The sequence below is a fragment of the Microtus oregoni genome, unplaced genomic scaffold (assembly GCF_018167655.1).
Source record: "Microtus oregoni isolate MIOR12 unplaced genomic scaffold, Mior012 000064F_ref0000363, whole genome shotgun sequence".
Classification (NCBI taxonomy): Eukaryota; Metazoa; Chordata; class Mammalia; order Rodentia; family Cricetidae; genus Microtus; species Microtus oregoni.
The window spans coordinates 3,431,066-3,458,097 of NW_024543874.1; the positions used below are offsets into that span (position 1 = coordinate 3,431,066).

Sequence of the window (27,032 nt, forward strand, 5' to 3'; positions counted from 1 at the left end):
AGGTACCTTCTATACGACTGAGTTGCTGGCCTGGTCTCGGTCAGATAGTTCCACATGGGTGCAGCAAACATTCCTAGGAAAATAAACTCTGCACCATGTGGAGCCTTGGTTTAATCCATATATATATATAAAGCTTCAGTATTTTGTTCAGGTCATAGAGTTGAGTAAACTTGGTTCCAGTTCCAGACCCAAATCTACTTAAAAACAACGCCTCCCTCCCCCAAGCACCTATCCTTCACGCCAAAGGAAAACACTGGCATGCTGCCAGGTTCCTGGAGGCTGCTCTCTAGGCTGCCAGGTTCCTGGAGGCTGCTCTCTAGGCTGCCAGGCACGGCTCCACGCCTTTGTGATGCTGAGATTCTGTTCCCTGCAAAGTAAATACACTTAACCTCACTGTTTGCTGTTGCTTGTATCTTCTCGATAGCGGGTGATTAGGAATTACTCACTGGCAGACTTGGCCAAGTTACGCAAGCTTTCGGCCTCGCAGCTTTGTTCTTGTTATTTCAAGACACAGCACAGTGCTTGCCAAGAGTCCGAAGGAAGCTTTGCCATAGGCATCTGGCAGCAGTCCACTGGGAAGCAGCTTGCGTCCTGTTACTAGCCTTCACCCTCAAAGAGTGTGTTCAGGAAAGGGTCTCCTATGTGTTTAGGACCGTGAACTGAAACCCAAGGATTTTGTCAGAAGGAAACGTTGTGCTGAACTGGGTCTCTTGAAATCTCAGAGGCTAATTAAAGCTGTAGGTAGAAGAGGCTTTTTTCTCCTATCTGCTTAGGTCTGCTATTCAAAATGAAACTGTGCTTATCTGGGACAGGTCCTGAGAACATGGCTTCTCATGCTGAATTCCATATGAGAACACGCTGTACCAGACAGTCAAGTGGACAGATGTTTCCATGAGCTGCCTGTGTCTTCAGAGGAAAATTCCCTTGTGAAATAATTTATGGCCAGCAAGATGGCTGGTGGGAATGGAACTGGAGCCAAGGAGCTGGGTGGTGTTGAGAAACACCCTAACCCAGCTTCAGATGGCCGACGAGCCACTTGAGTTGCTGTCTCCAGCAGTGCATGCCGACCATTGGGCGGTCCCCAGGCTGCTGCTTTCAACTCCTCACAGGACGTTGAGACCATCGCAGACCCCTCATGGGTCACAGTTGCCACTGTTGTACTGTGGGGTCATGGTCATTTCAGCTGTTTCCTAACAGTTCCTTTTCCAGAGCTGGGCTGGGGACTTCAAGAGACAGTTCTGTGAGATCTTCTTACCAAGTCATCTAGGTTTAAATTTCCTTCGGTAGATAGCTTCTTCCACCTCTAGAGATGTGACCCTATAGCATTTTCTTGAAAACTCAAATGCATACTCCTCTTTAGTGACGTATGTTTTCCTTCCCACTATATGTTTTTTTTTTAAAAAAAAAAAAAAACAAATTTCCTAAGTGCAACAAGCTCCAGAACAGTATTTTATCCTAATTACAGGTGACAGAGGTGTTAGGCAGGGAATTGAGATGTTTACGTAGGAATAGGAATGTGTCACATAATCTCAGCCCCAAGCAGCAGCTTCTTCAAGCCTTATCTTCCTCCTCATGGCAGCTTCTTGGACTCTTTCTGACATCTTCATGGCCCAACATAGCACCTGCGGCCCCTTCCCCAAGACACTTTTGATGGCTGTCTTAGGGTTTTAGTTGCTGTGAAGAGACACCATGACCACAGCAACTCTTACAGAAGAAAACATTTAATTGGGACTTGTTTACAGGTTCAGAGGTTTAGGTAATTATCATCATGTTGGGAAGCATGGTGGCAAGCAGGCGGACATGGTGCTAGAGAAGTAGCTGAGAGTTCTAAGTCTGGATTGGCAGGCAGCAGGAAGAGAAAGTGCTTGGCTTGGGCTTCTGAAACCTCAGAACCTACCCATAACGACACACTTTGTCCCACAAGGCCATACCTTCTAATAGTGCTGCTCCCTGTGAGCCTTTGGGGGGCCATTTTCATTCAAACAAACACATTGGCTAATGTTAAAATCTTCCTGAACACACTTCCTGTTGTTAAAAGGTAAGCAGAGAATGAGGTGCTTGAGCAGACTGCAGCTCCATTAGAACTCCCACTCCACGCTGGTACTGCCCCTTGGGACAGCTCTGTGAGGAGGAACTCAGTCGCTGAGCTGTCTGAGTGACCATGTCCTTCAGCCCTGCTGTAATGACTGAGGGAGGAGCCTGGAGAGGGCACAGTGACCAATGTGAGGCTGGGAGAGTGAAGGGTGCAGATAAGTCCATTTGCGCTTTCAGAATGGTTTCTGATTGTATGTAAGATGCCAAGGGAGAGCGTGGAGGAAGCAGCTACAGTGTAGAAAGATAATGGTATTTGGTATGGTTTGTACATATGGAGAAGTTTTTCCCTTAGAGTTCTTTACTCTCTGTGTTTAAGAAATGAAAACCTGGGGCTGGGGATTTAGCTCAGTAGAATACTTGCCCAGCAACCACAAGGCCTTGGATTTGGTCCTTAGCTCTGGAAAGGCAGGGAGGCAGGGAGGCTAGCGGTCTGCCTAAAGTCTGGAGTTTGTATCCTTTGCTGCTGTCTAGTTTGTGATGTGTAGTCTGCAGCAGCCTTGGATCTAGGCTCTATGATCTAAATACACAATAGAAAGAAGGCAAAGCATCTATAATCTGGTGAAGTTTTGAAATTTAGGAAACCCGTTTAGACAAAAGTGAGATTTTTAGACCAGTGTGACTTGGTAGGTGAACCCTGCTTGACTCATTGTGGATTCCCAATGACCTTCCTAGTATTCCTGCTGGGACAAGAAGGTGCTCATCCCAGAGGTGAGGGTGCCAGTGATTTATTTTATAGCAAATAAGCATTCATGCCCTGACTTTCTTCTCTTACAGCAGTCGGAAACGGAGACTGTGCACCTGTTTATTCCTGCTCTGTCAGTTGGCGCCATCATTGGCAAGCAGGGCCAGCACATCAAACAGCTTTCTCGTTTTGCAGGAGCTTCGATTAAGGTACTGTTCTGAAACCATGGCTCTTCTGTTATCTAAGAAAGTGAAAGTGGCGGGCTGAATTCAGGTTAGATAACCATAGGACAGGAACTCTACAGCCGTGGTTTAACTGTGGTTAGATAGTCTCTCTAGAAAAATCAGTCTGTGGAGAAGCACAATTGCACAATATCTCCATGCCTCTGAGACCTTGACTTACAACTTCCTCTGGCTCATCTTCACAGTAGTGCTCTTAAAAGCCACATCTGTTACCCGGCCTTTGAGGACAGGAGGACATAGTGAAGTCTGTCTATAAGGGAGTTGCCTGTTGGTTGCTATGGGATATTTTTGTCTATATTACATTCTCAGCACTTGGCCAGGCAAAGCTGAAGGGGCAGCAAGGAAATGGAGTTTGTGTTGTCAGCGAAGCATTTACTGTGTAGATGTGGGACCACTCGTGTCCCTCCTGAGAAATCACTGTGTGCTCTGCATTTCCCAGTGCTGAAGCAATTCAGAATTAGACATACACATCTGTGCATGAGCACATGTATATACGTATATACGTGCAGGCCACAGGTTAATGTCTCCTCAGTCACACCTACCTTATTTTCTGGGTAGGGTGCCACTGACCAGCTTACTAACTCAGTGGGCTGCCTGGCCAGTGAGTTTTCAGGAATCCTCCTGTCCTTGCCTTTCCAGCTTGGGATTGTTTTTATGGGTGCTGGGGACCCAAACATTCTTTCAACTGAGCCGTGTCCCCAACCTTGGGTTGTTGCTTTAAGATGAAGGTCGCCATGTTGTAGGAAGGCTGCTTGTTCATTTCCCAGCTGCCCAGACTCCCAAAATAATCACAAAGAAAGTGTAATAATTAAATCACTTCTTGGCGTATTAGCTTTAGCTTCTTATTGGCTAGCTCTTACATATTAATTTAACCCATTTTTACTAATCTGTGTATCACCACATAGCAGTGGCTTTTGGACAAAGTTTTGGCATGTCTGTCTCTGGTGGTGGCTCCATGGCTTCTCTCTGTCTCCGCCTTCTGCTATAGGCTCAAAGCAGTTTCTTTATTAACCGATAGTATTCACAGCATACAGAGGGGAATCCCACATCACCTCCCCTTTTCTGTGTAAATAAAAAGGAAGATTTTGACTTTAACATAGTAAATTTACATATAACAAAACAGGTATCAAGCAAGAATTACAGTTAGAATATTTGTATCTACTTTATCTTTTATCATAACTAAGGAAAACTTTATATAACTATATATTGTCAACTCCCATCAAAAACTCCAGAAGGATATAATATTACCTAAGTAAACAGGAAGTGCATTGTAAGCAACTTCCAAAACTCTAGAATTGACAGAGACAGCTCGCTGCCTGGACAGTCACCCAGTGTTCTTCTGTACCTTTGGAGCATCCATCTTCAGCCTACAGGCACTCAGTATCTGGAAGACTTTTCCATGAAGCAGGAAATTTCAAGGACAGTTCTGCCTATATTGGCAGTTTGTTAGTCACTTTCTTCTATGTCCTGCATAATGTCTGGCAGAATCTTTCATGAAGTAGGAACCCTGAAGGATCATCTCACCTTTAGGCATGTTCATCAGTCATTTGTCTGTGGGTCCTGCATGTCCAGTTCACACAGTATACCATCAAGCAGTCCAAGCAAGAGCAGTTTCTTGCTCAAATGGCTAACAAACTCAATGAGGAGCCTCTTCAATGCCCATTCTCCTCTTGAAGTAGATTGGTGCTGCCAGGAGCAAATGTGTCATGAAAAGCCTTAAGTTCTTAAAACATTTTAAATGCCATATTCTGAAGGTCTCTGAAAGATTTGAAGAACACCCATCTAACTGAAATGTCTCTATCTAGAAAACCTAACAAACATGACTATAAGCTTGACTATTATGAATGATTATCTATTAACCTATATTTCTTAATTATACGTGACATTTTTAAATGAACTGCACAATCACAATATCTTAATCAAGAGCAGAAATATACATCAATAGACCAAGAGCCACACCAAATGTGTAGCAATTGTCAGGGTCTCTCAGTTGAATCCGGAATTTAATCAGTAAGGCTACTTTGCTCCCTGGTTTGATCTGAGGAACCCATCATTGACTCTGTCCTGGAATTAGAGGTGGGGACACTAACACCATAGTCCTTTCCACTATACAACACAAGCATCTCCTCAGCCCAGATTTCTTTAAACGCCTTGTGGGGACACTAAATCCTTCCTTGGACTCTAGGCATGCTGGCTCCTCCCCCTAACATTTTCACTGTTTCCCCAGCCTGAGCTTTTATGATTTCATACACTCCATGAAAACAGAAGTCTGACTTTACCAGGATCCTGCTCAGTTAATATTCAAACAGTGTACCTTAAGAAATCTATAGTTTCCTCCCTCCCCTCATTTTAAGTTTGAGAGGCACAGCTGCCTAAACAGCATTACCTTTTCCTCTGAAAGCCAAGGAGATGCCATGGTTGTAGTGGCCTCACAACTTACGAGTCCAGAGCTCCACACTTCAGGTACATGTAGTTGCTACTGGAAGCCAAGCAGTGGACACAGCCAGCTCCTTCATGTCCTCAGCCTTCAGTGCTCCCTCCCTCTGAAAAGTGATCATTCTTCAGCTAGATGTGGTGTGGGTTGGCTCAGTGATGGTCCATGCAGTTTACATTAGAGAGGCACCTTGTGAATACTCAGTAAATAGTGTGCACTATCTGACTGGCCCATATTAATCACAGCCTCTCCATAATTCCTTTCCAGAAGGCATTTAATTCCACAGCTCAGTCAGTCATGTGCAGATGTCAAGCTGGTTGGCCTAAGGTTTGTCAGTGACACCAGAAAGTATCATAACTGGCTGGTGATGGGTCTGTTACAGATCGCTCCAGCCGAAGCACCGGATGCTAAAGTGAGGATGGTGATTATTACTGGACCACCAGAAGCTCAGTTCAAGGTATGTGCAGTGGAGGGTACAGGTAACCAGAGGGAGCAAGATGGCTGCTGCTTCAGTGGAAATTCTAAATTGTGGAGCCATGCCACAATTAGGTCATAAACATAAGCCAAGAGCCTTTAGTTCTGTGGGGTGTTGGTTTCCTGTCACCATTGACATGATGAAATCTTAACACTGACACACACACCTGCCTGCTAATGACCCTTGTAAACCTGTCCTCAGTGTCTCCTTCTGTCTTGGAGATGCTCTAACCTTTACAGTGGCCCCTTTTCCCTTTTCTCTTACCCTTCACTGTTCTAGGATTTTAGTTAGAAAGGCTGGACCTAGAGCGGCATGTGACCTGGCTTGAACTGCTGCATGTTTATTGCTACCTGGGGTCTTTAGAGCTGAAAAATCTCCATGTGTTTCTGAGGTGGTGGAGACAGTGTGACAGCTAGACCCTCATTTCAAATCCTAGTTTAGCCATGTGTGACCTTAAACAAGTTACCTCTGGGCAGTGGTGGCACACGCCTTTAATCCCAGCACTCGGGAGGCAGAGGTAGGCGGAACTCTGTGAGTTTGAGTCCAGCCTGGTCTCCAAGAGCTAGTTCCAGGACAGGCTCCAAAGCTACAGAGAAACCCTGTCTTGAAAAAAAACAAAAACAAACAAACAAACAAAAAAAGTACAAGTTACAGTTCTCCCCAGTTCCCCTATAGAATGGACAGAAGTACGTCTATCCTAGCTGTAAGGTACAAGCAACATATACAATGCTTAGAATAGTGTCTGAAATACTAGCACACTCTCACATGCTGCGCCTGATGATGGCCAACTCTGAGCCAGTCAGTGAAGCCACTACAGCTACAGGTGCCTTCATTCCGGTGAATGGTTAACGTGGGACATCTTGTCTCAGGCAACTGCTGAATTCTGTTCATAAATTCAACACTTACATCTTTTTTTAAAAGTTAGTTTGTTTGTTGTTTATGGGAGGATCATACACATCATGGCATGCACGTAAAGGGCAGAGGACAACTTGTGTGGGTTCTGGAGATTGAACTAGGCTGTTGGGCTCAGTGGCAAGTACTTCACCTGCTGAGCCACCTCAGCAGCCCAACCCCTGTATCTCGGTCCTTGTCCACTGACAGCATTCACTGTCAGCCTCAGTCTCTGCTATCTGTGCACACACCATTACACTGCCAAAGTTCACTTCATTGTCCCTAGCTGGGAAGGAAAGTACTAACCCAGAGTTTTGCTATGCAAGTGCTCTACTCTGCCTTGACCTATGCCCCAGACCTTCTTTCTTGTTTTGTTTTAGCCATCAATTAAAGAATTGAGTCATTGAAAATCCAGAGCTGCTTTCACATCTTTTGCAGAGAGAATAGTACACACAAATGCTTTGATATGTTGAATAGCCACTGCCTAGGCATCAAGGTGAAGTCTGCCCGTCCCAGCAGCCTCATGGGTCCATCAGTTCATGCCATTATGTTATAAACTGGGCCATGAGCGTGACAGCGCATGTGAGAAACCACAGATTTGATACTCACCACATATGCATACACATATGGTACAAACATGCAGACAAACCACTCATACACAGAAAATAAATTTAAATTTTTTTATAGATTTTATTCATTTTATGTATGCAGGTGTTTTGCCTGCAAGTATGTCTGTATATCAGGTACATGTCCATAGAGACCAGGAAAGGGCATCAGATCCCTGGAACTGTAATTACAGAGGTTGTTAGTTATCATGTGGGTGCTGAGAATTGAACCTGAGTCCTCTGGAAGAGCACCCAGTTCCCTTAACTGCTGAGCTATCTCTCCAGCCCCAAAAATTTTAAAAAAAAGAAAAATTTGTCTTTTCTCTAATCCCCTCAAATGAGCTTAGCATCTCTGTATCCATGAACACATGGCTATTTGGGTTATTATGGTTTATCTTATGAACTTGGCCTAACTTCCCAACTTAGACTTCTTTCTCCTTTGAAATGAATGAAAACAAATTAGCGGTTACACAAGAGGTTCCTTACATACAGCATCTAGTTGTACACAGTACACAGGGCATGTTAGTGAAGTACCAGAAATGTCCATTAACTTGATTTCTGCAGCCTTTTTAGGGGGAAGGGAAGGGAGGAAGAGGAAGATAGGCTCTCACTCTGTAGCCCAGGCTGGCCTCAGATTGCAACAATCTCCTCTTCAGCCTCTCAAGTGCAGGGACCACATACCAAACCTGTCGTGCTCAGTCTTTTAGCCTCCATAAAGCTGAAGTCACCTGAATAAGAGAGCTGTTTTGGCTGGTGTCTGTCCTGTTTAGACAGGGCTTGGCTCCTTTTGGGCCTGGCATCCCTGGCTGTGTAGTTCTATCCTAGTTTCTTTTGCTCAAGAAAAATGGAATCTGTTTCTTAACTGCCAGAGGAGAGGCTTTAGGAGTGGGAATGGCCATTTCCCATAGCCATTTTTAATTAGTCCTACTAATTGCCTTTATTGTCAGCAGAATATGGCTTATTCTTTTTTTTAAATATTTATTAATTTATTATGTATACAATATTCTGTCTGTTGGTATGCCTGCAGGCCAGAAGAGAGCACCAGACTCCATTACAGATGGTTATGAGCCACCAGGTGGTTGCTGGGAATTGAACTCAGAACCTTTGGAAGAGCAGGCAATGCTCTTAACCTCTGAGCCATCTCTCCAGCCCCTGTGGCTTATTCTTTGTGTTGGTGTGCAGAGTGGGTCTCTCGATAACACTGGTACAAAGGCATCATTGTACTTTGTTCCCTGGTGCATCCTCCTCCTGTCAGTAATTTATTTGCCGTGCCTGTGAAGCACAGATACTGTCAACCCTCTGGGGCTCCTCGCTGCTGTCTCTTACACTGTTGTCAGTCTTCATCCCAGATGTACCGCTGCAATGGTGTATATTCCAGGCTCATTTAGGCTGTCTTCAAAGTTAACCGGCCTTTTCTTTCAAGTATGAATGACACTGATAGACTGTATTGTCATCTGTAGGCTCAGGGAAGAATTTACGGAAAAATTAAAGAAGAAAACTTCGTTAGTCCTAAAGAAGAGGTGAAACTTGAAGCTCACATCAGAGTGCCATCATTTGCTGCTGGCAGAGTTATTGGGAAAGGAGGCAAAACGGCAAGTACCTCCGTAGGAGCTGCACCATGCTGGAGGAGCTGCAGGGACCTAGCTCCTCCCTGGAGCTTAGGCTCCTTTTTTTTTTTAATTGAAAAAAATTTCCACCTCCTCCCAGCCTCCCATTTCCCTCCCCCCACTCCTCTCCCCCTCCCTCTCCAGTCCAAAGAGCAGTCAGGGTTCCCTGCCCTGTGGGAAGTCCAAGGTCCTCCCCCCAGGTCTAGGAGGGTGAGCATCCAGACTGGTTAGGCTCTCACAAAGCCAGTACTTGCAGTAGGATCTAAACCCAGTGCCATTGTCCTTGGCTTCTCATCATTCTCATCAGCCCTCATTGTCCGCCATGTTTAGAGTCCAGTTTTATCCCATGATTTTTCAGTCCCAGTCCAGCTGGCCTTGGTGAGCTCTCAATAGATCAGCCCCACTGTCTCCGTGGGTGCACCCCTTGCGGTCCTGACTTCAAGAACCTTCATCCGGCAATGGATGGAGATAGAGACAAAGACCCACATTGGAGCTTTAGGCTACTTTATATAAAGTAGAACCATGTTGGCCAGGGTTTGGAGAAGCTCCCTTGTGACTGTAGCCTGCTAGTGAGACTTCTGCATATTTCAGACCAGGGACTTGTAAGGGGCATCCAGCATTATCTGACACATAATAACCTGGACTTTTTCTTCTATAAACCAAAGGAGATGGCTGAAATTTTACAGATCTCACACTGAAAAAAGTAGTTTGCAGTCATCCTCAATGAAGTTATTTCCAGATTTCTACCTTTCAAGTAACAGAACAAAGCAGAGCAGAACTGGGGTTAAAGTGGGAGCTGCAGCTCAGAGAACTATTAGGGATGAAATGAACTCTGTAGTTGGCAAAAATTAATTGCTTGGAAATAGGCTTTGAATGCTTAGTAATGTGACTTTTATCTGTTTTAGGTGAATGAACTCCAGAATTTATCAAGTGCTGAAGTTGTTGTCCCCCGTGACCAGACACCTGACGAGAATAACCAAGTAGTTGTCAAAATAACTGGCCATTTCTATGCTTGCCAGGCAAGTTGCTTCTAAAATGGCAGGTTAAGCTGTCATAGGGGCTCCCATTCCATATATACACACACACACACACACACACATACACACGTATGAATGTATTGTATGTGGACCTCTTGGGTGCTTAGGATTCAAGATATTGGGTGGGGGTGCCAAAGTATGCTATTCCTGCTGTTACCCGTGTAGCTTTGGACTCCTAGGCTTCAGAGGTCCCCACACCTCAGCTTCTGCCCCCATGCACCCTAATGCCTGGCTGTGCTTGGCTGATCTAGTTGTCCTTTCAGCCAGCACACTGGTAAGTATTTCAACTTGATGCTTTGAACTAGAGTAACTCTGGACTCTGCAGGTTCTATGACGTCTGTCTCTTTGTAGGTTGCCCAGAGGAAAATTCAGGAAATTCTGAACCAGGTGAAACAGCAGCAGCAGCAAAAGGCCCTACAGAGTGGACCCCCTCAGTCAAGGCGGAAGTAAGGGCTCAGGAGACAGCCACCACAGAGGCAGATGTCAAACCAAAGACAGATTTGCTTAACCAACAGACGGGTCTGACCCATCCAGAATCACATGCACGAGTATTTCCCTAGCCCGTTGTTTCTGAGGACCAGGCAACTTGAACTCCTGTCTCTGTGAGAATGTAAATTTTATGCTCTCTGAAATATATGACACCCAGCTTTAAAAAAAGAAAAGGAAAAAAAAGGTGGGGATGGGGAAAGAACTCCGCACTTCCCTTGTGATATCAAAGTATAACAGATGTGCTAATTTTAACATCCTCCATAATGCCAGAAGTTGGCATAAATGGTACATTCATTAAATTCATCAAATAAATTAGAAAAAATAGATCGTTCCTAAGTCCAATTGTTGAAATTGGACCGCAGTAGAATTACCACAGGAACATGCTGTTAAGCCACTAGAGTAGAAGTATTTCCTGTTTCTCTAACACTAACGTGGATAACCGAAGGGAAGTGCCGACCGCTCTTGCGGGGTATTAGACGTGCATTTTTACTCAACTACCTCAGGTATTCAGTAATGCAGTTAAAAGCAAAATTATTCCTTTTTTGAAAATTTTATATACTTTATAAAGAAACTCCAACCATTTTTTAAAAAAAAAATAAAAATTTAACAGTTATCAGGTGATAGGCAAATAATTGAGAAAGGAATTTTACGTCTGGCTGATGACAATAAAGGTGGAAAATTAATTTTGCATTTTTTGAGCCATTTGACAGTAGTTGGAAAGAGAAGGAATAGTGCCTACTCTCGGAGAGCAGCGGTACCATGTATCCCTTGTTTGTAGCTGGGAGGGTCAATGGCACTCACAGCAGAGCGGTGGCGGGTTTCGGGACGGCTAGTGTAAAGAGCTTCAGAAGACTTGGTTTGTTTGGCTATGTGCGTGAATGCCTAAGTGCTTTGTCACTGTGCTACCGATGAAGCGTATCACTGCAGAAGTGCAGAACTTAAACACAATCAGCTTGTGAACACACTTGAGATCAAGCAATACTGTGAGCAGACACCTAAAGAATGGCTTTGTGGAGACCAGGGGAGTCAGAGGCCTGACGGTGAAGGCGACAGAAAGCGATCTCCTGGCGCTGTTGTGGGCCTAGACTATTTGGAAGGAAGTCCGCCGAAACTATTACACAGGATGCGGCAGGGTCTGTTTGCCCTGCTCACCTGGCAGCAAACGGTTTTGGGAAAATGATTGCCGAAACACTCGACTATTGAAGCAAGCCTTTGCCCTTCCCCTCACTTGTGTGGAGACTTGTGGGCGGTCCTCAAGGCCATGCTGCTCTCTGAATGCTTTTGTTACTTTGCTCATAAGGTGGTTACAGCCATACCACACTGGCCTTGAGGGCATTATGTAACCTTTCAAAAAATCATTTTGCCTCATTTATATTTTAGATTAACTTCTACATGCTTTCAAGTTTCTCTGAACTTCAGCATTATTTAGACATTATGAAAATGAGTTGAAATGTCCAACATTTTCATAAAACCAGCTTATTTTGTAGTTTTAACCAAAAAATGCCCCCTTTTTACAATTGAATTCATATTTCTTTCATACAATGGATTTAAACTGCTTTAAAAAAAATGTGACCTGTTCCCCTGCTTGGATTTCAGGGGAGATGTGTTTAAGGCCAGAACTCTTCCTCAATATTTGGTTTTTCCAGTGTTTGTTTTTTTTTAACTGACAGGTGCTCCATTTATATCTGCTGGTCTGTCTCACTTCTGCCATGTCTCACGTCTAGCCTTTCAGTGCAGCAAACCATGCTTCACTTTCACTTAGGCATTGGTAGTCTGGAGTACCTGGTGCTAGAGGAATCTATAATTGAGTTTTGTATTCGCCATATATGGATCATTCCTCATCTATAATGTGCCCCAGATGCAGCTTCGTTTTCCAGGTACCTTGGTGCAGAATAAAGTTTTCATCATAAGCCACAGCTTTTTGTAGTCTGTTTTCAGTTGAGTGTTCCTGAATTTGTTCCCACAATATGCATCTTACACTAGGCAATAACCTACCGGTAAGTTGTTTTTGTTATTTTTTTTTCCGGCTCTGGTACATTAAGATGAACTTAGATTATCCTATTTAATGTGAACTAATAACTAAAGATTTGCATAATTTTTCCTAATAATCTAAATATTCTACTTAGTGTTCTGGAAGGGTTATACAGATACTCTTTTTTTTTTTTTTTTTTGGTTTTTCGAGACAGGGTTTCTCTGTGGTTTTGGAGCCTGTCCTGGAACTAGCTCTGTAGACCAGGCTGGTCTCGAACTCACAGAGATCCACCTGCCTCTGCCTCCCGAGTGCTGGGATTAAAGGCGTGCGCCACCACAGCTCGGCCCAGATACTCTTTTCAAGCTCTGGCCATTCCACAGTATATAAGATTGACATTTAAACAAATTTAATAATCTGAGCAGAGAACTTGAGTTAATATTGGGGGATCAGTGCTAGTAATTCTGGTATGATCTCAAAAGTAAAGGCAGTATGCTGAAAAACTGGGACTGAATTCCTGGTTCTTGGTCTGTGAGCTAATTTATCTCTAGTCTCTGCACAGCTGCCATCAGCATGAGTGTCCAAGAGGTAGAGAGAACTTAGAGTGGCCGAGCAGACAGGGCAGGACCTGCACTTGCAGGTGGCTCACGTCTAAGGGATGAAAGGCATTGCTTTTATTCACATTTCAACTCCACTGGAGTCGGGGATGAGGCGTCATCTTCTAGTCCAAGAATGAAGTCTTCAGGTAACGTTTCGGCTTCCATCTGAGCTAACTGGTCATCAAAAGAACGTAGAGTCCATAATTTCTCTAATTCATAGGTTTCTCTGGTTTCTGGAAGCATCAAATGGATCACCATACTGCCTATCAGGAACAGATAAAAATTCCATTGAAAAAGATTCATTTGCTTATGTTTTTATCAATGCATCTGTCCCTCACCCAGACTTGTGGGCAAATGGTAGACCCCTTCCTGTACAGTGATGCTGTGCCTTTGTTAGCATGGAAATGAGGTCAACATGGAGCACAGTGACCACTGTTAACCTTATCCAGAGAATGTAAGATGGTCTGTCAGTTTCCTCTGGTCATACCCTCAACAACTGTCTCCCAAGTTTTACTTTTCTGCACATCTTGTGAGCAAAGAAGGTTTCAAAGTTCTATAAGATAGGGCTCACCTCCAGGAGAAAGGACAGCTCTGCTCATTCAGTGTCTACAGACGTCTTTATCTGTCCTAACTGGAGAGAGGGGAGTGGGTACTGCTACTTGGCATCCTGTGCTCAGGCAGCACCGCCAAGTGGGCCTGCTTCCTCCATAAAAGACGCTCGATGTACATGTTATCTGACCACACAAAGTTTATGATACTGATTACTGCCACTGCTGCAAGAAACACACTGCTTTTTCAGAATGGTCCTGTCTTCATGAAATTAGAAAGACAACTTGTCAGCTTGTGAGTTGGTTAGTTTCATGTCAACTTGACCTAAGCTATAGACATCTGGGAAAAGGGAACCCCAATTGAGAAAAAGCCTCAAAGGTTGGGCTATAAGCAGGCAAGCCGATAGGGCATTTAATTAGTGATTGATGTGGGGGTACCATCTCTGGGCTGGTGGTCCTGGATTCTATAAGAAAGCAGGCTAGCTGGGCAGTGGTGTGTTGGCGCACGCCTTTAATCCCAGCACTTAGGAGGCAGAGGCAAGCAGATCTTTGTGAGAGGGGCCAGCCTGATCTACAGAGCTAGTTCCAGGTCAGGCTCTAAAGCTACTGGCCTCTGCATAAGCTCCTTCTTGCCCTAATGGCTTTTAAATTACCAACTGTTATATGGAAGTGTGAGTGAGACAAATCCTTTTCTCCCCAAGTTGCTTTTGGTCATGGTTCACCACAGCACTAGTGACCCTAACTATGACAGCTTGCAAGCAGGCTAAAATCTCAGAAGCCTTTCTCCTGGCCAGAGTGAGCATACAGCTATTGTTTTCCTTCAGTAGCACATATCTGGCTGGAAGGTGTTTTAAAACTGGCATATTAATATACCTGTTACTCATCTCTGTAGCTCTTGCATATAAGGCATAGAGTCTATCTAGAGTCTATCCAGAGTCTATCCAGAGTACTTTAGTTAGGCAAAGCTTTCACATGTGAATAACACCACCTGAGCTATAATTAAATCAAATTTTTATTACTTGAAACATTTCAAAATTCTTAAATAATGCATATACCAATTTTATTTCTATCCTTTTGCAGTTGAAAATGAGGTTTAAATAATGGGTATTTATCTATAAGCTGCACAACAGTGACTTACCAAAATCCACACACAGCCAGTCATCAGTGTCCTTCCCTTCAATTTTGACATAAGGGTCACTTCTACATTTCAGGTGTTTATACTGAAAGACAAAAGCAGGCCATATATTTAGGGGAGAGTCCTCTGTGTCTACTTAGGCCCCAGTGAGTTTTCTTAGACTGAATTTGGGGACCAGCTAATTCACTTCTCACAGCTATCACAGACAATTATGATTGCCCCATGATTCATAATTCAGAGAAAATTATTTTCTCCTTAAACCCTCTCATTGGTTATATGCCTCTGGACTCAAATTGCCCAGGTTCTTCCAAGAAGGCCACCTCACTCATCCTCCAAGTGCCTGCGCACTCTAGTTCACCCACATGTGCCCACCCCTCCCCTGGGAAGCAGACATCGCTCTCCTAGGTCTCAGTGCTGACTTCATGCAAGCTCAGGACATACTACAAAGCATCTAGTGTATGGTAGTCCCTAAAGAACTACTACGGCCCGTCAGTGCTTGCCTGTAGATACTACCAACAGAGAAGTGTTACAGGAGATGCAGGGGCATTCTAAGGACAAGGGAGCTGAGACAGGACTGCATGCTGTCTCACCAAGCCATCTTCCCAGTGCTCTCCACTTTATACAGGGTCTTGCTTTGTAGCCTCAGCTGGCTCAGAATCAGAATCCACAGCTCCCATATAGAAAGCAGAGAAAGCAGGGCAGTGGTGGCGCACACCTTTGGTCTAAGCATTGCTTAGAGGGAACTTGTAAATCCTGAAATACTGCACTGAAATCCTGACTGCAGCTCAACAGACAAACATATATTGTAAAGAACAAGGAAATAAAAATGGATACCACCCAAACACATGACAAGAATGTCCGCTTGGACTGGAAGTTCTAGCCAGAACAATTAAATTAAAAAAGGCATTCAAATTGGGGGTAAAATAATTTCAAAATTAACAAAATAGGAATAAGCTTGGCAATGGAGGAAAAGGCTTGTGCACTGCAAACCATAAAGCGCTGCTAAAATAAAGGTGTTAATAAATGGAGAGATGCCCATGTTGTGGATTGGTAAGATTCTGTTGCTATGGTAAAACACCAGGACCAGTGCAACTTAGAGAAAGCTCATTTTGGCTTCTGATTCCTCAGCTGAAATAGTTGTGGAGAAATGGCGGCAGGGGGCTGGAGTGGGAAACTGAGATCACATCTCTGACCACAAACACAAAGCAAGCGGGTGAACTGGAAGTGGGATGGGGCTATGAACTCCACACTCCAGTAGTATACTTTGTCCAGCGAAACTGCACTTCCCATAACCTTCCCACCATCTGGGGACCAGGTGTTCAACTATCTGAGTCAATAAGAGACATTTTTCATTCAAATCATTATATATGCCAATACTTCTCAAAGCAACCTCCAGACTCAATGTGATCCCCTTCAAAATCCAAGAATGTATTTTAAAGAGAATCCATCATCACATGGAGATGGGATCTCTGGGAACACTAAACAGTTAATATAGTCGATGGTCTTACACACTCAGATTTTAAAACTTCCTACCTTCCTACTAGGGCTAGAGGTGAGACAGAGTGGTGAGGTGACTAAAGCCCTGAATTCATCCCCAGAACAAAACACCACTATCCCAAAATTTAGTACAAAACTAACTGGTCAGGATAGTATAGTGCTGGCATATAGTTAGAAACAGACCAAACAGAAATAAACCCTTATATAATATCATGGTCAAATGATATTCAAGGGCTGAGACCATTCAGTGGGAAAATGGGGACAGTCTTTGAAAAAACAATGCTGAGGAAATCTGATATGTAGAAAACTTTATAAAAATTCATTCAAAATGTGTTAAAATACCTAACCATAAAACTTGAAACTAAAACTCTGGAAAGAAAAGGGAATAACTTCATGAGAACTAAATCCTTCTGAACCAGGGGTACAGTTCAGTGGTAGGATGTTTGCCGGCAATGCTCAAGACCCTGGGTCTCACCCGAGCAGCACAGCACATCAAGTGACACTATCTACAAGGTCAAATGACACTATCCACAAGGTCAAATGACCACCACAGAATGACAGAATCTGCAGGTCATGTATTTGACAAGGAATTTATATGTAAAAAACAGACCTTTTAACAACAAGACTAATTTCTTTAAAAAAACATGCAATGTATAGATGAACAGATACCTTTCCAAAGAATTTATATAGCCAACCAAAACTAGTAGTGACTATATTGCTATAGGCAATGTATCGATGAATGGACATTCTCCCAAAGAATGTATACAGCCAACAAAAGCTAGTAATTAGTAATGACTCTACTACTAATCAATGCAAATCTGAACCATGGTATGCTATTTCACACCCAATAAGACACCTACTATCAGAAAAGCAGAGTGGAATTTTGGTCAGAATGGAAAAATAGAAACATTGACACTTGTGAGAACAAAAACTATATATAGCAGATCCTTAAAAAGTGCACACTGGGCATTCGGGCCTTTGGCTCCAGCAAGAACAGAAAGCACTGGCTTCTCGAGGGCAGCAAAGTGCCTCTGGTTTCTGAGGAACCAGGAAACACCCAGAACAGGATTCCAGCCTTGAGATCAGTGCAGGAACTGTGCTTCAGCTTCAGTGTGCCCAGGGTCCTCTGACAGACTGGGACTTGGTTCCAGAGGTATTCAAGGTCATTGTGGGTATGGCTTCTGGACCCCCACCCCCACCCCTGGGTTTCACTGTAGTTTTTTGAGCCTATCCTGGAACTAGCTCTTGTAGACCAGGCTGCCTCAAACTCACAGAGATCCTCCTGCCTCTGCCTCCCAAGTGCTGGGATTAAAGGTGTGTGCCACCACAGCCAGGATAAGGGCTGATTTCTAAGACTGCAGGGGTCACTGCAGGATCCTGAGTATGTAGCTATCTTCCCTGAGGTTATTTTGAGCCTGAGGCCATAACTCCCAAGTAATAGACAGACTTCATTGTGTCTGAAGTTTGGTATCCTTCCTCTAGCAATTCACACTCCACCTGGTTGCCTTCATACATGGTGTGCAGCCCTACCCTCGATGGGCCTGGCACATGCCCAAGACAAGATCGCCTCAGCAACTCAATTTCACTAGTCCATAGAGCTGAAGTTCGGCATACAGTCTCAACCTTCCTAATATGGCAAACCTTTAACACATTGTACTGGCGCCACCATAAAATTATTGTCATTGCTTTTTCATAACTATAATTTTGGTACTGTTATGAATCACAAATGTCTGTTTTCAGATGGTCTTAGGAGACCCCTGTGAAAGAGACATTTGACCCTAAAAGGGGTCATAATCGACAGGTTAAGAACTGCTCCTCGGGGGCTGGAGAGATGGCTCAGTAGTTAAGAGCATTGCCTGCTCTTCCAAAGGTCCTGAGTTCAATTCCCAGCAACCACATGGTGGCTTACAACCATCTGTAATGAGGTCTGGTGCCCTCTTCTGGCCTGCAAGCATACACAGAGAAAGAATATTGTATACATAATAAATAAATATTTAAAAAAAAAAAAAAAAAAAAAAAGAACTGCTCCTCTAGGAAGAGTTTCAGAAAACAAAATATTTGACAGGCTCAGAAGGGTGTCAGAACAAACCCACTCTGACATGCCTGTCCCAACCCACTGACTCCCATAGAGACTCCAAAACTAGAGAGTCCAAATGCCTGAGAAAGAATTCAGCTTTATTTTTTTTAAGAATTAATGCTCATATAAAAATTCAAACAACTCGGGAGGCAGAGGCAGGCGGATCTCTGTGAGTTCGAGGCCAGCCTGGTCTACAAGAGCTAGTTCCAGGACAGGAACCAAAAGCTACGGAGAAACCCTGTCTCGAAAAATAAAAAAAAAAAAAATTCAAACAAAGAAATGCACAGATTAAGGAAATCGATTCAAGACTTTCACAAGGCAGTCTCCAAAGTGATTGTAACAGTTACTAAATTGAAGGCAAAAGTCTAAATGTGGGGAAAAAAATTCAGCAAGAAGATTGAAATGTTGAAAAAACAATCAAATATTTGAATGCCGGGTGGTGGTGGCACAAGCCTTTAATCCCACCACTTGGAAGGCAGAGGCAGGCGGATCTCTGTGAGTTCGAGGCCAGCCTGGTCTACAAGAGCTAGTTCCAGGACAGGAACCAAAAGCTACGGAGAAACCCTGTCTCGAAAAACCAAAAAAAAAAAAAAAAAAGAAACCCTGTCTCAAAAACAAAACAAAACTTCAAAAAAATTAAATATTTAGGGATTTATCCAGCCAAAGAAGAGAAAGAGCACTACAAAAGAAGCTTCAGGACACTGGAAAAGAAAAATCACAGAAGATACAAAGAAAAGACATACCCTGCTCTTGAAATTGACAGATAGCATGAAAACAGCTTTACTGCCTGAATTAATTTACTGACAATGCAATCCCTACCAAAATTCCAGTGTAATATTTCACAGGATTTTTTTGTTTTGTTTTACTTTCCTTTGCTTTGTTTGGTTTGAGTTTTCAAGACAGGGTTTCTCTGTAGCTTTGGAGCCTGTCCTGGAACTCGCTCTGTAGATCAGGTCGAACTCACAGAGATCCACCTGCCTCTGCCTCCCCAGTGCTGGGATTAAAGGTGTGCGCCACCACTGCCTGGCTTATATTTCACAGGTTTAAGAAAAAAATTATGTGGGACAACAACAACAACAACAAAAAACAATGAATAGCCAAAACAATCCTAAGGAGTAAGAGCAATGCTGACTTCAGATTATAGCACAGTTATTGTGATAAAGACAGCTGTCACAGGTATAAAAGGAGACACATAGGGCTTAGAGAGTTGGCCCTAGGGTTAAGAGTATGTAATGCTTTTGAAGCGACCTGGGTTCAGTTCCCAGCACCCACAGTAGCCCACAACCATCACTAACCCCAGTTCCAGGGAATCAAACACCATCTTCTGACCTCTAAGGGTACCAGACACACAAGTGGTGTACATACATACATACAAGCAAACTCATACACAAACATTTACAAGTCTAAGAAAATTATACTAAATAGATTTGTAGACCAACGGGATGGTAGAGGACCCAGAAATAAAACTGTGTGGTGCCTACTTAATTTTTAAAGGAGATTAAGAACAGAATGGGGGAGAAGAAAGCTGATTCAACAAATGGTACTGGTGAAACCAGACATCTACCTATGGAAGAATTAGATTAGACATTTTCCACCTTATACAAAACTCAGCCGAACTCAAGGATCCAAGGCCTTCATTTAAAACATGAAACACTGGAACTTTTAAAAGAAAACATAGGAAATACTCTCAAGACAATGGGGCAGGCAAGAATTTCTTAATGGAACATCAATATAGCACAGGAACAAGCCCCAAGTATTAACAGACTGGGTTACATGGAAATAAAAGACTGAGTCAGGTTAATTTCATTATGTGATGTTTATATTCACAAGATCTTGATAATCAGTTTTAATTTTAAAGAATTTAAAAACAGAATGATGATATGATCCAAATACTACACCTCTAGGTAAACACCCAAAATAATTAAAACCAAGGAAATGACTAGACAGATTCTATGCCCACATTTAAAGTAGTAGTCACAATGGTCGAGAGCTGGGCACAACCTAAGTGTCTACCACTGCGTAAATGGATAACCAAGAAGGCGCACACAAACACACACACATAACTCTGCCTTTGGAAGAAAAGTGGGCTGGGGTGTAACTCCAAGGCAGAATGCTAGGGCTTAAATAAAGGTCCCTGGCTCAGTTCCATTGCTGATCAAGGAAAAACAAATACAAAATCTGGCACATGTTACAACAAAGTGAACACTGACAACATGATCTGAGTGATAAGACTAGTCACAAAAGGCCAAATGCTGTGTGACTCTACTTATAAGATACTAGTCACAAAAGGCCAAATGCTATGTGACTCTACTTATAAGATACTAGTCAAATAGGCCAAATGCTATGTGACTCTACTTATAAGATACTAGTCAAATTCTCAGAGACAGAGTAGTAGTTACACAAGAACAGACAATAGGGAGTTATTGTCTAATGGGCAAAAATTTCAGTTCTTGTCAGGCACAGAGGCACACACCTTTAATCCCAGCACTCGGGAGGCAGAGGCAGGTGAGTCTCTGCTGTGAGTTCAAGCCTGGTCTACAGAGTGAGTTCCAGGACAGCCAAAGATACACAGAGAAACCCTGTCTCAAAAAACAAACAAAAACCTTAGATCTCAGCCGGGCGGTGGTAGTGCACGCTTTTAGTCCCAGCACTAAAGGAAGGCAGAGGCAAGCAGATCTCTATGAGTTGGAGGTCAGCCTGGTCTACAGAGCAAGTTCTAGGGCAGCAAGGGCTATTACACAGAGAAACCCTGTCTCAAAAAATCAAATACAAACAAAGAAAGAATTTCAGTTCTGCAAGATGAAGCTAGTTCTGGAAAGGGAGGGACAGTGGTGACGACTGCATGTCAGTGTCTAAAGTCACTGAGCTACACACGCAGACACACACACACACAGACAGCAAAACTTACTTTTACTTGTTGAGGCAGTTTCTTGTGTAGCACAGCTGGTCTCCAAAGACCTTACGTGGATTTTTTTGGCTCCACTTCTCAAGTACTAAACAAAACTTTCTTGACCTTGCATTTCTTGCCCTTCTCACATAAACATTTTGTAAAAGTAACTATATGTCTTTACTCTTCTGTAGCTTCTCTGAAAAACCTCCCATTCTTTTAAGCCCACAAACCTTCCAGTCTTAGTAACTTTTCATCCCTCCCCCTGTTGCATCTGAGAGACTCTGCCTTACAACTCTCTCCATTTACTTCCTAAGAATCTTCCTCCACGTGATGGCTGGTGGTAGCACATACCCACTGTGGAACAATCTTTTTGTACCTTATGAACATGTATTCTGCTCACTGGCTAATGAAGAGCTGACTGGCCTATAGCTGGGCAGGAGGAGATTAGGTGGGAAAACCAGACTAAGGATGCTGGGAGGAAGAAGGGCGGAGTCTGGAGTCTCCAGGAAGAGGCAGAGGGAACAGGAAATGAATGTGCCATGCTAATAAAGGTACTGCCACAGGGCAGAGCATAATAAGGAATATGGGATAATTTAAATTCTAAGAGCTAGTTAGTAATAAGCTTGAGCTATTGGCCAAGCATTTATAATTAATATAAGCCTCAATGTGTTTTATTTGAGAGAAGCCAGGACAAGAAAAATCCACCAACACACACCTTTAATCCCAGCACTCTGTAGGCAGAAGCAGAGGCAGGCAGATCTCTGTGAGCTCAAGGTCAGCCTGGTCTACAAAAGCTAGTTCCAGGACAGGATCCAAAATTACAGAGAAACCCTGTCTGAAAAAATCAAAAGGTAAGAATTTAAAAATTGAAAAAAAAAAATTAAAAGCAGTTGCTGCTCCAGCAGAGGATGTGTTTGGCAGCCACATCTGGTGGCCATGTATATACTCACACAGAGGCATACATGTCCATAATTTAAAGTATTTGTTTGTTGGTTTTTTGAAGACAGGGTTTCTCTGTGTATTCCTGACTGTCCTGGAACTCACTCCTGGAACCTGGCTGGCCTCAAACTCAGAGATCCATTTGTCTCTGCCTCCCAAGTGCTGGGATTAAAGATATGGGGTCCACCACACCTGGTTAATTTAAAATGATTGTAAGGAGAATCAGCTCAGAGGTTGACAGCACTTGGGCTCAATTCAAACAACTAACTACATGGCAGCTCACGACTTCCTGATCTCCAGTTCTAGCAGATCACACTTTCCTCTGACCTCTGTGGGCACTATGCATACACATAAAAATATTTAAACCTTTTAAATAAATTTTAAAAATCTTTCAATAGCCACTTGTAGCTCGAGGCTATCATATTGGCACTGTTCTAGACCACTCTAACATATACTGTCTTCTGGCTTGTATCAGGGGATTAATTTTTCCTATCACAAAAGACAAAAATTAGAAATACCTGGTCTCAAAAGAGCTAAATACTTGTTCACAAGCCTTTCACTATGAAAAACCATAACATGACTCTTGAAAATTCTGAGATCTGGGCTCTGGGCTCTCTGAGAAAATTCTGAGATCTGGGCTCTCTGTAGCCTTTCAGAGTGGTTTATCCCAAGTGTTATCCAACCCTAATGTACTAACGATATTCTCTAGGTATTCAAAGCAAAAGACAGCATCCTACCATCTTCACAATGTAGTAGGCCATAGCGTGTAAGTGCCGGCTGGAAGTCCCACTACCAATTACAAAGTAGTCTGTGTATTTCATTTCTGGAGGAACCTTGATCACACAAATGTCTCTTGCATTTTCTTGCCTCAGAAGTGAAACCAGCATATCGATGTCAAACTTGGAGCCAATGTGATCTGAAAAGCAGAAGTACTTGTGTCAGATGGCCAAGGAAAAGACAGACCTACAGGTATCCAGAGAAGCAGACTGACACAGAAGTCTCCTGGAGGGTGGCGCTGCTCCTCCAAGAGTGTATTTATATCCAGAATGCTTTGGTAAACACCAGGCAGGAGGATCCCAAGTTTAAGACTAGCCTGAGCTAGTGAGACAATGTCTAAAAAACATTTAAAAAGCAAAAACAAATCCACAAACTAAAAAGCCTGAGCTGAGAACGTGGTTCAGTAGAGGAATGCCTGCCCAGCATGTTCAAGGCCCTGGGTCCAATCCCCAACACCATCTGCACTCAAAACCCACCCAACCAACCGAAACTCAGCTCAAAACTGAACCTGGGCCACAGTTTCATAAAGCACAGCTCGGCTTTTCTAGGCAGACATTGAATACGCCCATTGCTGTTAACCAACTGCAAGCAGTAGCAAATGCCCTTCTATCCCCTACAAAAGGTTACTGAATTAATCCCAGCACTCGGGAGGCAGAGGCAGGCAGATCTCTGTGAGTTCGAGACCAGCCTGGTCTACAGAGCTAGTTCCAGGACAGGCTCCAAAGCCACAGAGAAACCCTGTCTCGAAAAACCAAAAAAAAAAAAAACCCAAACAAAAAAAGGTTACTGAATTGTAATTGTGGGGAGGTGGGTTCTCAAGCAGTATCTGGTCCACAGGCTGCCAGGACAAGTGCTGCCGAGACCAATAACAGCATAAGAGGGTCCCGAAACATCATGTTTTTCTTACTAAGCAATCTGGGTTAACAATTGTTAACCTGGTGGGTTTTTTTTTCTTTTTGTTAGAGATTTAGACACTTGTTCTAAAAACGAATACTGGAGTGTATAAATCTGTATTATTTCTAAGTTCATAGCTGACTCCAAGGGACCTGAAAGTCCATCAAAGGCTCCCTCTCATATTCTAGCATCTTTCAGATAGTATTTCTACTGTTGTTATTGACCTCTCGTGCTTCTAAAACCGCTGGCAGTAACTGGGCCCCCAACTCCTCTTAACTCTTACACTACCCGGAGCTCCAGGCTGCTCAGACTGTTTACGCCCAACTCTCTTAAAAATCCATTTCCTACAACCCTGGGTAGGGGTGAGGACCCTGGGGCTGTGATACCAAGCAAGGACCGGGTGTGAGCAGCTGGGGTTTTGAAGACCGCAAGTCTCCTGGCCTCCCAGGCTCTTCGTTATGCAAGAGGAAAGTTGGCGCCAGCCACCTCTCAGTCCCTTCTAGCTCTGCCTAAGTTCTGCGACTCAGCCCCGAAGCGCACAGAAAAGCCCAGGGCCGCCCGGGGCAGGCCGGGCCACTAGCTGTCCGCCCGCGTACCTGCGGCTCCCGGGTGCAGCCGAGCCTCGCCATCGGGCCGCTCCTGCGGCTGAGGTCCACGGTGCAGGCCGCGCGCTGGGCTCGGGGTCGGGCCGGCCTCCGGCCCCGCCGAAAGCCATCGCTCTGCCAGCCGAGGAAGCTGGGGAACCGAAGACGCCGCGGGGCCCGCTCTCTGCGAGACTACCGTGCGCCAGAGCAGCGGCCACAACCGCCGCGCAGGACCCATGGCTGTGGCGGCGGCTTCTCCGGGGGCAGGGCCCTCAGCGCGGCTCCGCGATTCTACGTCATGGCGGGGGCGGAGCCACGGCCGAACGCGGAGACTAGGACGATTGGCCGAGGAGTAATGTTTTAAAAAGTGAAGGGAAGCCGGGCGGTGGTGGCGCACGCCTTTAATCCCAGCACTCGGGAGGCAGAGGCAGGCGGATCTCTGTGAGTTCGAGACCAGCCTGGTCTACAAGAGCTAGTTCCAGGACAGGCTCCAAAGCCACAGAGAACCCCCCCCCCAAAAAAAAAAAGTGAAGGGAGCAGTGGTGGTGAGCACCTGCAGTTCAAGGTCTGAAGAGTTCCAGGACAGCCAGCGTTACATAGAGGAAAAACCTTGTCTCGAAAAAGACCAAGAAAAAAAAAGAGTCCAAATAATCTTTATGGGGCATGAATTTGCTACTTCTTGCCATGTTCGCCATCTGTTCTGTGTTCCCACATGAACAGCCCAGATGTGTATCATCAGCTGTATTTGTTGTCAAGGATTATCTGCATATGCTACAGAACTTTATATGACCACAAGGAATCAGTGCAGTTATACATTAGCAGCCATGGTGACATGTTCTGAATAATTACGCAATGTCATTGTGCAAACGTTATACTTAAACTAAGCTGAAACGTTACCAGGCATTGGAATCTGGGGCCGAAATGTAGCCCTCCCTTTAGCCTCATATTCTCATAGAAGGTATTTACACAGTCTCCGTGGCAGCTTGAACTTCACATGAATTTGGGACAGGAGAGATGATTCACCCAGTAAGAGCACACTGGTTGCTCTTCCAAAAGACCAGTCCCAGGGATCCAATGCCCTCTTTGGCCTCTGAAGGCACCAAAAACACAGGTGGTGCAGTGGTAGACATGCAAGCAAAACACCCATACATGTAAAATAAAACTGTCCTGTAATAAAACAAAAACCTGAAAAAGCCATAAATACAAATTTATGAAATATATTTCCATTAAAAATATTTTGTGTCCGGGGCTGGAGAGATGATGGTTCCGTGGTTAAGAGCACTGACTACTGTTATTCCCTAGAAGGCCCCTGAGCATAGCTCACCTGGGGAACTACATTTCCTGGGAGCCCCTACTGGTCCACGCAATTGCCTGCACAGAGAACGTGGCATTTGACGCACGTGCGTGGGGAACTCTTTAAAAGCTGGAAAGCCGTCTGTTGGTTCTTTTTTCCCCCTTCTCTCCTGCATGCTGCAATAAAGCTGTGCTCCACGTGGGTTTTGTTGTGTCTTGCATCCTTTTGCGTAGGAAGAAGAACAAGAAGAGCAAGCAAGAAGCAGACAGAACAGAAGAACATTGGTGCCGAAACCCAGGAGACCCGCCCGCCCCGGATCTCCACTCGGGGCTGGAGCTTCGGCTTTGCCTGGAGCTCCTTCCTCGTTCTGGGGCACGATCAGGACCGAGGACCGCTCCACAACGAGACCCACGTAGCTCAATCGTGAGTTTTCCCTTTCGGCTAGCTGAACGGCCCCTCTCACCCGGCTTTCTCTGGCGTGTCCTGGGTAAGGGATGCTAACACTCACTCCCCCCCCACAACCCCCCTTCCACCCTTGGCTGGACCTGTGTTTTCACCTGCGCCTGTAAGCTCGGAGCTTCCAGTTCTCACCTCTTCTTTCTGCTCTTTTTCTGTCCTCTTTACGTACTGGCTCACTACGGTGTAAGCACATCTGCTGCAACGGGCAGCCTCCTGGCCTGACTGTTTCCCTCTTGCTCGGGATTTTGTCTCCCATTGGAGGCTAGAGTCGATTCAGTCAGGCTATAACACTGCCCCCTGGTCACTCGGACGCCTGTGTCCAGGGCTTGCCAGTGTTCGTGGCATCTTTTGGGTGCCTTTTGAGGGTGTTTCCACGGTTCTAGCCATGGGTGCTAAGCCTTCAAAAACAATTCCCCTGTCCTCTCCCCTAGGACAGCTTTTGGAAACTCTTCAACCTCACGCCCTAATTCCTTCCGTTAAGTTATCTACACTCATCCATCTCTGCTCAAAAACATGGCCAAAATATTCGTTAGACGGAAATTTTAAATGGCCTCCTCATGGCTCCTTTGACCCTGATATTCTTTTTTTATTTATTTATTTATTTTACATATATAGTGTTCTGGGCACCAGATCTCATTATAGATGGGTGTGAGCCATCATGTGGTTGCTGGGAATTGAACTCAGGACCTCTGGAACAGCAGTCAGTTCTCTTAACCTCTGAGCCATCTCTCCAGCCCTGACCCCGATATTCTATGGCAGTTAGCTAACTATTGCCACCGTTCAGCTAAGTGGAAAGAAATGATGTATATAATGG

The 27,032-nt window shown here is 44.3% G+C and overlaps 2 protein-coding genes across 2 annotated transcripts in view; one reads left to right on the forward strand and one right to left on the reverse strand.

Annotated features, from left to right (window-relative positions):
- The window catches only part of Igf2bp3 (insulin like growth factor 2 mRNA binding protein 3), a 140,061-nt gene extending 127,595 nt beyond the window's left edge, over nt 1-12,466 (forward strand). Inside the window, exons 11-15 of the mRNA XM_041640604.1 lie at nt 2,869-2,985; nt 5,835-5,909; nt 8,884-9,015; nt 9,936-10,049; nt 10,419-12,466. Of these exons, the coding sequence (XP_041496538.1) occupies nt 2,869-2,985; nt 5,835-5,909; nt 8,884-9,015; nt 9,936-10,049; nt 10,419-10,517 (537 nt within the window). The 3' untranslated portion in view covers nt 10,518-12,466. The remainder of the gene's footprint in view (nt 1-2,868; nt 2,986-5,834; nt 5,910-8,883; nt 9,016-9,935; nt 10,050-10,418) is intronic.
- A 711-nt stretch (nt 12,467-13,177) lies between these two features.
- On the reverse strand, nt 13,178-24,746 carry Malsu1 (mitochondrial assembly of ribosomal large subunit 1). Its single transcript, XM_041640605.1, has 4 exons — nt 24,478-24,746; nt 22,948-23,126; nt 14,811-14,892; nt 13,178-13,387 (listed from the first exon to the last, which is right to left on the reverse strand). Exons 1-4 carry the CDS (start codon nt 24,701-24,703, stop codon nt 13,200-13,202), a joined length of 675 nt encoding a protein of 224 aa, XP_041496539.1. The 5' UTR covers nt 24,704-24,746; the 3' UTR covers nt 13,178-13,199.
- Between the last annotated feature and the right edge of the window lie 2,286 nt (nt 24,747-27,032).